This window comes from Xiphophorus couchianus, chromosome 14 (assembly GCF_001444195.1).
Source record: "Xiphophorus couchianus chromosome 14, X_couchianus-1.0, whole genome shotgun sequence".
Lineage (NCBI taxonomy): Eukaryota > Metazoa > Chordata > Actinopteri > Cyprinodontiformes > Poeciliidae > Xiphophorus > Xiphophorus couchianus.
Genome location: NC_040241.1, coordinates 2,023,304 through 2,038,391, shown reverse-complemented (window position 1 = coordinate 2,038,391; position 15,088 = coordinate 2,023,304). Strand labels below are relative to the sequence as shown.

The following is a 15,088-nucleotide window of genomic DNA, read 5'->3' as shown; positions in this document are numbered from 1 at the left end:
AGTTTTTTTTTTTTCAACATATTGAAGATGGTTGTAGACTTTAAACTTACAGGGCCTGAGTTCCAATTTGCTCTCACAGAGAGAGTACTTTCTAAAGAGACAACAGAGGAATATTATGCACTGATAACAGAAGACGGATGAAAGGTCAAGAGAAGTGGCTTAGTCGCAGCACTGTGGCCCCAGGTGAAAGTACGGAAGGGCCAAAAAAAAAGAGAGAGAGAGAGAGAAAGGTGAGAATAAGGAGCGAATATGCAAGGAGCCAGAAGCAAAGAGTGACCCTGTGAAGTCCCAACTGACTCAGGAACCGTTTCACATTTAGAGACACAACTCCCTCTTAAGCATTATCCAATCAGCAGACTATAGAGCCATATCAAGAGATTTTCTGCATTATGGTTTTGCAATGTAGTTCACAGGAGGCCGTAAGAACAGAAAACAAAGCAAGCGTGATCAATTTAGGATTTTCTAAAGGCAGTAAACTCTAAAATAATTAGACAAAATATTCATCAGTGCATGTTCATTTGGTCAGTAGGAGATTAAAATGCACACAAAAAAAGTTTCCACACAAGTTGATTCTATTGGTGTCGCAGTCGGCTTAAAAAGTGAATATTGTCATGTTTCTAAAATAATAGGCTAATTTATTTTTTGCCAAAAGATAATTTAGGCAAAAAAGAAAATCACTTTTAGCAAAAGTAATTTAGACCATTATATGGACAGTAACACAGTTATTAGAATAACATTGATGAATGTATATATATTCTTTCCTTTTTTTTTTCTTTGTTGTTCCATTTCAATGTTTCAGATAATCAAACAAATTTCAATATCAAAGATAACTTGAGTAAATACAAGATACAGTTTTGAAATGATGGATTTGTGATTTAAAGGAGAAAAAAAACCTGTCCCCATGTTAAGAATTGGCTCCCTAAATATTCATTTAGTCAGCTTTGCTATAGAGGCCATTTCCCCCCCAAGTCTCATTTCTATTGTTGAGTCAACAAAAGCTGACCTAAAACTGAGTCAGTTGTGATCTACATGGCTTCAGATGCTGCTTTGGGTTCCTTCTGAATGTGACGCTAATATACATTTGACTGGCAACTTTGGGACTCCCTAGATTCCCAAAGCCTTAGACATGTTAGCTTGATAGTAGTCAAATTCTTTGTTTTCTTCTTTTTTTTTAGACCTTTTAACTTACTTTTGGTTCTTAGTGAGGTGCTAATAATTTTTCCAATAATTCTTGAAATGACTAGCAGTAATCAGACCTTGTTGTATCTAACAAAACTAAGTTTAACTAGGCAAAAAGGAAGGCCAGGTTAATGCCAGTTCGAAAACATTCATTTAAAGCTAATTTTGGTGTGTACTCTGGTTATTTTTGTCTGATATAAAAAAATAGTCATGAAATATTTACGTTTGGAGAAACGTAATCAAATTTTATTTGCATAGCACATTTCAGCAGCAAGGCATTTCAAAGTGCTTTACATGATAACAAACACAAAAACCCAAAGTCATGCAACATAGAATCAACAATCAAAGCATTACATTAAGTCAAGTGCCATTACTAAATTTGTAATTGATTATGTTTCAAAAGCAACTCTAGTCAAGATTTAAAGGAAGTCAGTGTTTCAGCTGTAAGTCGGTAAATACACACATACTGTAAATCCTGTGATTCTGTGTGTCCAGGCCAGATGACCGGTGCCCACACACGCCTAGAGTTCCACAACATCGAGACGGGCATCATGACGGAGCGCCGCTTCATTTCCGTCGTGCCTTCAAACTTTATTGGCCACCTGCAGGGCCTGTCCTTCAACAGCCTACCCTACCCGGATCAGTGTAAGAACGGGGACATCTCCTACTGCGAACTGAACGCCCGCTTTGGCATGAGGCACATCATCGCCGATCCTGTGACGTTTCGAACGAAAGGCAGCTACTTAGCGTTAGCCACTTTGCAGGCCTACGCCTCCATGCACCTGTTCTTTCAGTTCAAAACCACCACGCCGGATGGCCTCATGCTCTTCAACTCCGGAGATGGGAACGACTTCATTGTTGTGGAACTGGTGAAAGGGTGAGTTTCTGTTCAGCTGACTTCCAGAATATAATATTTTTTTATTAATATTGACCACCAAGGTTTTCCCTTGTTTTTATGTTTTTAATCACCAGGGATTGGTGTTAAACACAACTGCATACTGGATTGGGTTTACTCTTTGTTGTGCATACTTTTAAAAGTATACAACGAAAATTAACGCACAGTTGTAGGAGGATACATAGTTTTCAAAAAATTTTACATACCCTTAGATTAATTAAAGTGTGACCAATTGCCTTCAGAACTCATGCAAATAGTAATAAAACCCCAGCTGTGTGCAACTTGGGAATCATTCACACCAGTTGCACAGACATTTTTAGTCAGCTCTAATCAAACAGTAGTTAGTTGCCAAGAAGGTGCGGTTTGCTTGAAGGGACCTACGCCTACAAACGTAGGTCGCGGTTCGGTTGAAGTGAACTCTGGTTCGGTTCGAACATCAAGCGGAACAGAGACTCTTCCACAAAACCAGGAAATCTAGCGCTAACAGGTGAAATTGTTTGTGGTCTTTCGCCAAGAGCAAAAGTGAATTCATACAACCGCTAAAAATCTGACACAACTTCACTTTTTTCAGGAAGGAAAAACAGTCGCAGTCGTGTCTTTCTCAGGGGTTTTTGTGTCATTTCATTTAGTGGTTTTAGGTTTAGCGCCACCACAGGCGAGGAGGTGAACAAGTTACTCGGAGGGTTTGGCTGGTTTGACACAATGCAGAGTGAACGTGAACAGCAGCAGCTGAAATTGTTACAAATGCTGCAATTTCTTTCTCCAGCTAAACCGAATCTACCGGACTATCAGATGTGAAAAAAACCCTTAAACTAGCAATTCGAAAACTATCCGTTCCTCTCTATGGGCATCAGGGCCGCTCCTCTGAATCATGATTTTTCTACCTAAGTGCTAGAGCTCATCCTACTGTACATGTTCAAATATCCTGATCATGTAACTTGATCCATATAGCCATATAGCCAACCCATCCATCCATCCATCCATTTTCTAACACTCTTGTCCCTACTGGGGTTGGGAGAGGTGCTGGTGTCCATCTCCAGCTAAGGTTCCAGGCGAGAGGCGGGGTTCACCCTGGACAGGTCACCAGTCTGTCACAGCATATAGCCAACCCTAGTGAGATTTATTGCCAGTGTCTTGAAGTTTATAGGAGAAACGCGGCACTGATCACAGGTCTAGATTACGCTGCTTGTACATATCGCCATAGTTGGACTTGAACTGGAAAGGCTTTTTAGTTGTTGTCTGTTTCACTGAAGCCGCAAACATCTGGAACTTTTCCGTGTGCTCCACTTCATTTACTCCGACGAATGCTGATCTTACAGCACACTACCTGAGAAAGAACACTGGATCCAGCGAGGGTTTGGGTTAAGCATTCTGTCTTTTCAGAACCGACATCTGTTGGAGCCCTGGAAAGACTAGCATTGAGTTAAACAGGTTAAGTTTGTGAATTGTACCAGCATAAAAGCTGCTCTTTAATTAGACTATCAAAGACAGGCGTGTTTCCTTTTGTCTCTCTCTGTGTCTTGTGGTCTGCTGTCGGCATTGTTGCACGCAAAAGCTTTTAAGCCGCTACTGCCACAAAGACAATATGCATCACAGAAGAATTCAGATCAAGGTGAGAAAAAACAAACAAAAAAAAAACCCCTGAATAAATGCGCAGCAGTAATCTCAATCAGAAATACAAAAGAGAGCCATATTTTGACTCGGAGAAGGATGCGTTGGTTCCATTTGTGTGAACAAACGGTGTTAGGAGAGAGGGACGCTTTTCAATTTTCAGGTCAGTACAACATGAAAGCAAAAAACAAATGCGTTCCCGCGTGGAGCGTAAACCTTGATTATGTTTTTCCCACAGATTTTACCAAGGAGCATACACTCAGTGGCCGCTTTATTAGGTACAACAAATCAACGCAATTACAATGCCTATGCAAAGCATTCGACCCCTCGAAGGTTTTAGCCATTTTCTAGCTTTCAAAATCGATCACAATCAAGATCATTTGGTTTCTTTGACAAAAACAAAATGCTGTAGAGGTCATCTTGACCTCTAATTTGAAAACTGATTTCTACTTTCACCTATCCGAAATTAATATCTGTGTCTGCATCGGCTTCAATTTTGAATAAAATTCTGGATCGCTTGTCGGTGCCCCGTCTACTCAATCTAATTCTATACTTTTTCCTCTCATGCTTTATTTTACATTATTTAGAATTCCTACTTGTACTTTCTGAACCATTTGAAAAAAAATATTTGTTAGTTTATTTTTACATGTTTAGCTGAAGTTATCAAACTTTGTTTGTTTCTTTACTTTTTGTTTCACATTGGCTGTTCTACTCTCAATTCCGCTGACTGACATAATTAAAATTGTGTTATTTTTCCTTGTTTGACCAAGCTTGTGAAGCTATTGGTGTATTTAAGTGCTAAACGTGCTGTACTGGTGCAGAGTTACCAAATAAGTTTGACCAGTTATGACAGTACATTTATGTCTGTGTTTAAAAATAAAATGTTTTAACTCAGTTCAGCTGTTTTTCTGTATCGGACGATACTAATCCTCAGATATCGGTATCGGAAGTGACACCGATATCTGATCGGTGCATTCCTACTAAACACTGATAATAAAAATAAGTAATTTAATAAATATTTACACCCTTCAAGTCGGGATTTAGAAGATTCGCATTCAGCCAAACTATAGAGTCTGTGTCTGTTTGGCTTTGAATGTGTTATGAGAGCCTTAACTAGACAGTAAAGACGCAAATTTTTATTGACTGACATTGACTGAATGCCACATGAATTACTTACTGCAATTCATTTACCATTTTGTTTTTATTCTTTTCAATGTTATTTAAGCATATTTTAGATTCTCCTTGGCTGTACCAAGCCAAAAACAGCAACATGAATGTAATACTTTGCTTTCTTTCCTCACAGGTACGTTCACTACGTCTTTGATCTCGGCAACGGCCCGTCGCTGATGAAGGGCAACTCAGACAAGCCGCTCAACGACAATCAGTGGCACAACGTGGTGGTGTCCCGGGATGCCAACAATGTACACACGCTGAAGATCGACTCGCGCACCGTGACGCAGCACTCCAACGGAGCCCGCAACCTGGACCTCAAAGGTAAGGACGGGGTGTTTTTTTTTTTTTTTTTCTTCTCGTGTGGGACTGCGACATCCTCCATGAAACGTGATCACTTAAAGGGAATAAGCATGCGCCATCCTTCCGTTCTGCCCCTGAAGTGTTGTTGGAGAGTGGCCACGAACACATTGAGGCAGAAATCTACATTAGTTCCACTTTCAGAATACAAACAGCCTTTAAGACTTAGTCTTGTTTAAAAGCTTTGATTTTCTTTTTCCACAAGGAAAACTCGCTTTTTGTGTTGGATGTAGAGAATGGCAGCCTTCTCTTTTTTTTTTTTTCCTTTTTCTTTTTTTATGAATGTGCTCTATTCCAAAAAAGAATAACAGCAATGATTTAATGCGTCGTGCTTTGCGCTTGTGAATTTTTTTTTGAAATAACTATGGTCAAATGTTTCTCCAAAAACCTTAAAAATCTCAGGTCTGCTGGGAAGTAGGAAAATGACAGCTTTTGTAATTGCAAGTGTTTTGTTTTTTTCTCTCGTAATATTCAATTTGGAGGCTTTGGAGAGTTTTTTTTTAGGTCGAAGTAGAACCTGATGGATGTGAAGAGGGAATCAAAAGAAGCTGTTTTGTATTAAATAACAGTGGACAGGCTGCACAACCACCAAACTCTTTTAAAAGCCTTCCTAGCTCAATACTAGGGAGAAACCTGGATGTTTCATTCTGATACTGCCTTGCTCAAATTTCAGAATAATCAATCAATCAATCAATCAAATTTTATTTGTGTAGCACATTTCAGCAGCAAGGCATTTCAAAGTGCTTTACATCATTACAAACACAGAAACACAATGCAACATAGAATCAACAATCAAAACACAGCATTAAGTCAAGTTCCATCAATAAATTTGTAATTGATTACATTTCAAATACAATCCTAAACAGGTGGGTTTTTAGTTGAGATTTAAAAGAAGTCAGTGTTTCAGCTGTTTTACAGTTTTCTGGAAGTTTGTTCCAAATTTGTGGTGCATAGATGCTGAAAGCTGCTTCTCCTCGTTTGGTTCTGGTTCTGGGGATGCAGAGCAGAACCAGAACCGGAAGACCTGAGAGGTTCTGGAAGGTTGATACAACAACAGCAGATCTTTAATGTATTGTGGTGCTGAGCCATTCAGTGATTTATAATATATTTATATTTAATATAATTTATAATATAATATAAGACACTTCAGATGTTAGGGCGAGCACATGGCGTCAAAAGATCCATACGATTCAAAAACATAGCAGTGACTCATTAAATTAAACTTGTTGCATGATATTGTTTACATCTGGAAATTGTGCACATGCGCACAACGCTGGAAGGCAAAAAGGCGATTCTTTTACTTGCCAGCCATTGCTGCGCTGTTAACAACAAAAGGGGGAAAAAAATGCAGAAAAACCATTGAAGAATGACCGGTATGGTGGTTCTGTGGTGGCGCAGGGGTTAAGCACAACCCACATGAAAAGGCAGTAGTCCTCAATGTGGCCGTCGCCGGTTTGAATCCTGGCCTGGCGATTTTTGTCTTCCCTCTTCTTTCATTACCTACTTTCAAATAAAGGCCACTAGAGCTAAAACACTTTAAAAAACAAACAAAAACCACTCGTATTCTTAACTTTATTGTCAAATACACTTTCTAAAACCTACTTTCTGTGTGAGTCTTTCCAGGTTGAAGCTACATTTAAAGTTTTCAATGAATCACTTTGGGTTTCGCAACAATTGGATATTTAAGGTCTTCATGTTATGAATCGATTGCAATTGGTAGAATTGAATTTCTAAATGGAATAGTGGGACACCAATCAGTTTAGTCCTTATAGCAAAAGTTTCCAATGAGACATTATGGTAAACAATGATAACAGCTGAGCCAGGTCACCTGCAACCAAAAATATTCTAGTTTTCAGAATGGCACTTGTTAGAAGTGCAAAAGTCCTTTGGTTTGTTTGTAAATTATATTCATAATGTGAATAATAAGAAAAATGTTTGGCAGATAAACAACAAAAGTGCTCTGTGAATGGACGTACTAAGTTGGCCAAAATTGTTGACTAAATGTTTTACTGACCAAACCTCTTTTCCACCTCGTTTTTCTTAAATAAGCCAGAGGCTATTATATTTTAGATTTGAACTTATTTATTTTAAGAGTACCATTCACAACATCACAATCTATTATTTGAACTTCAGCACCAGCAAGTATTTGTTTATATCTGTTTTCTTAATCTGCAATGGACTGGCGATCTGTCCAGGGTCCAGCCCTCATGACCCACTATAGGGATAAACGTGCGTGTATGATAATTAATGGATGGATGAATGTAATGTACATTTGTCTCCAAAATATTGATTTGATTCATGTTTTATGACTTTTGTTTGCAATAGATAGGGTGTAAGGATAGATAAATACATCTCCATAATGATTCCTTATTGTTGTTTGTTACTAATATGATTTTCAATTAAGATTTAATAAAGATTTAAAAATAAAATAGGGAAATACCACGTGACATATCACGTTTTGTAGCCATTTCTTTACTGTTTAATTTGTATTTTTAATTTCGAAAGTGTTCTTGGTGTTTTGAAAGGCGTTGTCAAATAAAATACATTATTATTATAATTATTATAACACGGTTGGTACAGGAAATAGTGTCACTAGCGCCCCCTTCATTTCCGGAATGAAATAGTCATAAGGTATGAGACTGACAGTGGTCCGTCCCGCCCCTTTCTGTTTGCTGCAGCGAGGTGAACTTGGAATTTTTAGCAACATCAAATAAAGTTTCACAATGTTCACCAAAAACTAACTTGTGTTAGCGACTGTTAAAGTCTCCCAAGCTATTTAAATTCCCGTCCAAACTTTGTAGACGTTTTTTTTTCATGCATTTATAATCAATAAATGAAGGACTGTATTAGTGGATTTTATTACATATTATTTTCTTATTATTTGGTGGAAGCTTTACATAAGCCCATTGGGCGTTGGCATCTTCCTGTATTGTTTTTTTCTTCATAAAATTAAAAACTAAAAACTGCAGCTTTCCCATTCATTTCCAATCCACCAGCAACTTCTGTCTAGAGTCCATGGAATAGTCGTTCAAAATACCAATAAAACAAATTACATGGTTTATGACAAACTAGAACTGGAACTTTTATGTCTTTTTCTCTGACCGTTCCCCGCCGTGTTCCTTGGGATTCATGAAGATCTTTGGTCTCTCCATTCTGTGAAAATCCTCTGATTCAGTTATGAAACAAATGGATTGATGCTGACATTACAGACAATACAACTATTTCCATATAAAATGGCCTCAATTTGTTTCAACTAGATGTGATTATTTGGTGTCAGAGCCAAGGGACCAGGATCACCTGAAACTAAAACAGTAAGAGCAAAACAAATAACCATGAACCAAAATTTATTTATTCTACAGAAAGAATAAATCAGTCACCCTAACACTTTTAACCCCCCCACCCCCTCCTCAACTCCCACCCAGCCCAATTTCAATATGGGGAGGGGGGGAGGCTGGTTGGTCAGTGTGGTAGATTTCTCAAACACTGACATCATCATCATTCCAAAGATGAATCAAAACTCTGTGATGTCACAACTAGAGTCATGCTTGTGATGTCATCAGCACTGTATGTATGTAGCAAACTGCTACCTTCTTGTCATTGCTTCCTGCACTACTGACGAGTTCAGACGTACGCAAAGCGCTTTTTATAAACATGTCTAGGGATAATTACTCCAACAGTGAGAAAGCTGAACAAGGCTGGGTAGAGAACAGACCGTCTCCCATTGAAATGCAGAGAGAGATCCAAAGACTTGGATCTATTTTGGAAAAGGAGAGAGCGAGGTTGTTTGATGTGACCCAAAAGCTGGAGACCACCCAAAAAGAACTGGAGGATACAAAGAATGAGCTACAGACACAGAGAACCATCAAGAAGATTTTTATGCAGAAGACATTAGAGTTAAAGGCAGAACTAGACACAGTTAACAGTCCAGCGACTCTCAGCCCTGCTGACATGATGCAGCTGGAGCATGATGATGACAAGGAGAATTCATACAGAAACCTAAAGTGGAGGTATGAAGCAGATGTTTCTACGCTAAGACAACAAAACAAGGATTACCAGCTCGAAATAACTCGTTTGAACGAAGCACATCTGGAAAAAGCCAGGAACGACCTTGAGCTCATCAACACACTGAGAGCAGAAAAGGAAGATATGGACCAGAGAAGGAGAGAAGAGTTGTCTGTCCTGCAACAACAATCCAATCAGACAATAATACATCTAAAGAGTATTCTGGATCTGGCTACTATTTCTTTTGAGGGACTTAAAGCCAGACATGAAGTCGAAGTTTCTGGCCTGATGCAGCAGGCAGACATTTTTAAGCAGGATGTAGCTAAAGAGAGGGAAGCTTCCTCACTGAAAATCATGGAGCTTGAAGATGAGAAGAAACATCTTATAAAAGAACTAACTGCCTTCCAGAAACTGCACTCTGGCTGTGAGAAGAAAAAAATGAAATCTGATCTTCAAGATGGAAACAAATTTGGACCTCCAGGAAAAAACATGGCAAAGTGTCAAGAAGGAAATGAAAAAGACACAAACAGCATTTCTGACTCTGCAGCCAAAAATCAGGACCATCACTTAGAAGAAACACTGGAAGAGGACATTGATGTTCCTCATGGATCGAACAAGGAGGCAAATGATTTTGTTGTAAAGAGAGAACCTGTGGCCACAGACATGAGAGACAGCTGTGTGGCAAATCAGTCAGAGGAACCTGTGGAGGCAGCGGGCAAGAAAACATCCGTATGGAAAAGGATACAGGACAGTTTTAAGCTCAAAAAATCACAACAGAAGAAGAGCAAGAAAACGTCCTAATAGAGCAACTAGGAGAAAATATCTAGTTAATTTCTGAACCGTTTGCAAAACCCCAAAATAAATCTCTTATTTTAGAGCAGAAAAAAAAAATGGCCGTGGGTTTTCTCCGGGTGCTCCGGTTTCCCCCAGATTTCCAAAAACCATGTAAATTTTGATGATTGCCCAATGTAACGTGTCCTCAAGAAAGGTCGTATTAATTTCTGTCAAATTTAATTTGCAAACGGTTCAGATTGGAGAAACATTTGTGGAGAGAAAAGAAAACCTCTAAAACAAGCAACCAGTTAAAAGAGTCCAGATCAGAACCATTTTCAAAACCTCAAATTACATCTCATATTTTAGACAAAAAAAAAGGTAACCATGGTGATGCAGTGGTTAACACGACATCTTCACAGAAAAGAGGCCTTTGTTCTCAACCAGGCGCCTCTTTCTGTGGGAGTTTGTCTGTTCTCCCCGTGTTAGTGGAGGGTTTTCTCCGGGTGCTCCGGTTCCCCCCAGGATTTCAAAAATGATGTAAATTGGGGTGATTGACTATAATGAACATTGTCCTCAAGAAAGGTAGCATTAATTTCTAGAAAACTGAATTTGCAAACGGTTCAGATTAGAGAAACATAATGTCAGGTGAGAGTTGCTCTCCACAGGTTGCTCTCCACACGTTGCTCTCCACAGGTTGCTCTCCACACGTTGCTCTCCACAAGTTGCTCTCCACAGGTTGCTCTCCACAAGTTGCCCTTTGTCACCAGTGTCTAGATGCAGTCAAGGTTTTGATGGGATCCGTTTTAGTGGCCTTAGCGTTGCGTCTCTGCTTTTTGCAGATGTGATGAGGTCCTATTGGCTTCAACAGCTGTGGGCAAATAAACTTTGTTGTCGGCCTAACAAGGCGAATGCCTGAACTGGAAAAGGAGTGGCCCTTGGTGGCCCTTGCTGGCCCTTGGTGGCCCTTGGTGGCCCTTGGTGGCTCTTGCTGGCCCTTGGTGGCCCTGCCCATTCCGATTTCTGGCTCCCCACAAGACAGATTATGAAGATACTTTGAACTAACCAATAGCATACAAAGCTAATGCTGATGTTACACCAGTGAGTCACTAAGGAGAGTCTTGAAGCTCAGCACAGATGGACAGAGTACAGAAAAGATGTTGCAGTTTTTTTACAAATAATCATGTAAGTTGACTAATGTTGTTGTATCCACAAAATGTTGGCTAGATGATGACTAGTTAATTCATACCAATATATCATGAAATGCCTGTTAACATGAATATTAATGTTGCTGTTAACCCATGTAATATTCCTTGATAGATAGTTGTTGCCAGGAATAAACCCAGTTCTCTTTATTTTCTTTGCAAAAGTTGTTCTCACTGTTGCTTTTGATATATTTCAAAGAAATGTTTATTGTCACAACAGAAGGAGCAAAGAGTCGGAGAGGAGACAACAGACCAGAGGTCAGCAGCAGGACCATGATGTAGGATCTTCTGTTACCTGAGAATAATTTGCTTAAGACGAGCAAATTATTACTTATTAATAATTTGTTTATTACTAAGATGAGTAATAAGCAAATTATTACTTATTAATCTTTTGTTTATTACTAAGATAAGTAATAAGCAAATTATTACTTATCATGAAGATAAGTAATAATTTGCTTATGCCCTAATTTCCACCCATACAAACACAAAACCAACACAATGCTTATGACCCACACAAATACAGGCTACAAGCACACAAATGTAGACACGTTGTGTGTCTGACCCACACAAAGACAAACACACACAATGTTACACAGCCACACACACAAACATATATTCCTACATAGCCTATTTCTTACAAATTACACTAAGTTATAAAAATAGTCAAATAAACCTTACCTAGTAGATATGAACTCTCCTCTTGCCGGTTCTCAGGCTCAGATTCTGTCTGTGACACTCAGAGGAGGTGAAATGATCTGTTACACAAACAATTTGTGTAACAGATTTTTAAACAAAAAATTTGCTAATTTTTTGTTTAATTTTTAGCTTCACATTTAGATATGGAAAAAGTTTGAGTCACAAAAAATCCCCAAGCAGTTTTGAATCTGAACTCAGATCCAGAACCGCACAGCATTCTGGGAGATGTAGGCAGAGGCATGACTTTAGCAGTTCTTCCTCGCTCTCTCTTTGGTTACCTAGCAACGACCTTTTGCGTAACTTGCGCAGCAGCAGTTTCAGGTTTGGCCACTGTGCCTCATAACTGGCAAACAATTTAAAAAAACAAACATGTGGGGATGTTCAGGGAAAGAAACTAGCATCATGCTAAACAGTGGATATGAGGTGATTTCCCACATTATCCATTATTAGTCGTTATCGTGAGTTAAAATTTTCACGAAAATAAAATGTTTGTTTTTTGTGGCACATCTGTATCTTATTTTGAAGGGATGTGTAAACGTTAGCATAGCGAACGCGCTGGCGTTAGGGCAGCGGTCGCCACGAGATGAGTGGAGTTGTAAGTCTTAAGTCTGGTTCACACAATTTAAGGATTATAGGCCGATTTTCCAAACTTCTGTGACCACGCAGGACACGAGCCGATGCAACGTTTCCACGTTTCTTGTCCAGGACTCCACTTTCAGACGACACGGATTCATTCACAGAGAAGGCGAGCAACACCTCGTCACACCGAACAAATGTTAAGAGTTTTAACACGAAGTAGAACGTGAGTTTTAACTTAGTGCATTTTAGAGGGTCAGCAAACTTGTGACATGGTTTACTGAATTTTTGAGAAGGACCTCGCTGCAGCAAACAGAAAGGGGCGGGGACGGACCTTTCCGTCAGTCCCATAACTTATTTGGAAATGGGACTATTGCACTCCGGAAATGAAGGGGGCGCTATTTTCATAATCACTAGTATAAATATCTTAAAGAAGCGGAGTTGAGAGGTCGATTGAAAGAAGTTTGAGAGGTTCTTCCATTGATGTTCGGCACACGATCCACAATGTAAAACCCAGAAAGTCAACAAAAGGTATTTTTACCTTCTTAATTTTTTTTCACATAGTAAATCAATACGCTTTTCTAGATTAGGTTGAAAATATAATTAACAGCCGTAAACTAGTGAAATTCGTAATTCATACAGGGGAAGGCTAATTTTAGCATGTAGCATAGCTAATTATTATCCCGCAGGGCACCATTAGATAAAAATAGAAAAGTAGATAACATGTATAATTGAGAAATGTATTTTATGCTCAAACTTTGTTTTTTATTTTCATTTTGAAAATAAAATGAAGTAAAATGAAGTATACTGATCCACGTATCTATTTGCAACATTCGGAACGGAGAGAAGATTCTTCCATATTGCAGGAACGATAAATATTGCTGTCCCCTTTGCTCATACAAGGTACAGAACCATATAGCACAAACTGATATGGTTCAACATAACGGTATGTAAAACTACACTTGAAAAATATAAAATATATTTTACATACTTACTAGTTTTCTAGTGTTTTTCTTTTATTTTTAAAGGCTAATCTTTTTTAAATATAAATATTAAATATTGGTTTTGTACCCCAATGTTAAATTTCTGGAAAGTCTAATATATTTTATAACCTGATGGATGTGAAGAGGGAACCAAAAGAATCTGTTTTGTATTAAATAACAGTGGACAGGCTGCACAACCACCAAACTCTTTTAAAAGCCTTCCTAGCTCAATACTAGGGAGAAACCTGGATGTTTCATTCTCATACTGCCTTGCTCAAATTTCAGAATAAGACACTTCAGATGTTAGGGCGAGCGCATGGCGTCAAATATCCATACGATGCACATGCGCACAACGCTGGGAGGCAAAAAGACAATTCTTTTACCGTATTTTCCGCACTATAAAGCGCACCTTCAATGAATGGCCTATTTTAAAACTTTTTTTTCATATATAAGGCGCACCGCATTATAAGGCGCATAGAATAGACGCTACAGTAGAGGCTGGGGTTATGTTATACATCCATTAGATGGAACTGCGATAAAGGGAATGTCAACAAAACAGTCAGATAGGTCAGTCAAACTTTATTAATAGATTACAAACCAGCGTTCTGAAAACTCCGTTCATTCCCAAAATGAATAAACAGCTGTTTTATTATTTTCCCGAGGTAAAGTAAGTGACGTGGTATTTTCGTGACACAGTTTATCTTTTAACAACAGCAAGGTATAACATATAGTGGAGGGGAACTTTTCCTCGATTCAATAAACACGTAAAAAACAGTCTGATACTGTTACGGTAAATCAAACGTTAGTGCAATCACAATATATATCCACTTCCGCACCATTGATTCGTTCATGTTAAATTCTCTCTCTGCTGCTCTATTCCCGTGTTCTACTGCGTGACTGATCACCTTGAGCTTAAACTCTGCGTCGTAAGCGTGTCTCTTAATAGGAGCCATTTTGGGGTCTTTACACAAAACCCAGCGTGCACCGCGCACTTCTTCTTCTACGGGGGAAAATGAAGTCGGTGGCTGCCGAGGTCGTAGTTGCGAGACCTGTTGTGGCTCAATATTGGTCCATATATAAGGCGCACCGGATTATAAGGTGCACTCTTGGCTTTTGAGAAAATTGAAGGTTTTTCGGTGCGCCTTATAGTGTGGAAAATACGGTACTTGCCAGCCATTGCTGCGCTGCTAACAAAAAAAGGGGGAAAAAATGCAGAAAAACCATTGAAGAATAACCTGTATGGTGGTTCTGTGGTGGCGCAGGGGTTAAGCACAACCCACATGAAAAGGCAGTAGTCCTCAATGTGGCCGTCGCCGGTTTGAATCCTGGCCTGGCGATTTTTGCCGCATGTCTTCCCTCTTCTCTCATTACCTACTTTCCTGTCTGAGCATTTTCAAATAAAGGCCACTAGAGCTAAATCACTTTAAAAAAACAAACGAAAACCACTTGTATTCTTAATTTTTCTTGCTCTGTTGGCTACAATATGCTCAGACTGGTTGCCATAGCAACTGCCTCACAACTAGCTCCACTAGTATATCGGGATTAGACCCCTAAAACACGCAAACATTTCCCACACAAAACAGAACATTCAGCCCATTACGCTATTATGTTATGATTATTTTGATATTATTAATAAGTGA

The 15,088-nt window shown here is 38.9% G+C and overlaps 1 protein-coding gene across 7 annotated transcripts in view; it reads left to right on the top strand.

Annotated features, from left to right (window-relative positions):
* Window positions 1-15,088, top strand: part of nrxn2b (neurexin 2b) — an 811,562-nt gene that overhangs the window by 397,469 nt on the left and 399,005 nt on the right. For all 7 annotated transcript variants that reach the window (XM_028038131.1, XM_028038134.1, XM_028038130.1 and 4 more), the window contains 2 exons: window positions 1,675-2,056; window positions 4,989-5,179. In XM_028038131.1, the coding sequence (XP_027893932.1) occupies window positions 1,675-2,056; window positions 4,989-5,179 (573 nt within the window). The remainder of the gene's footprint in view (window positions 1-1,674; window positions 2,057-4,988; window positions 5,180-15,088) is intronic.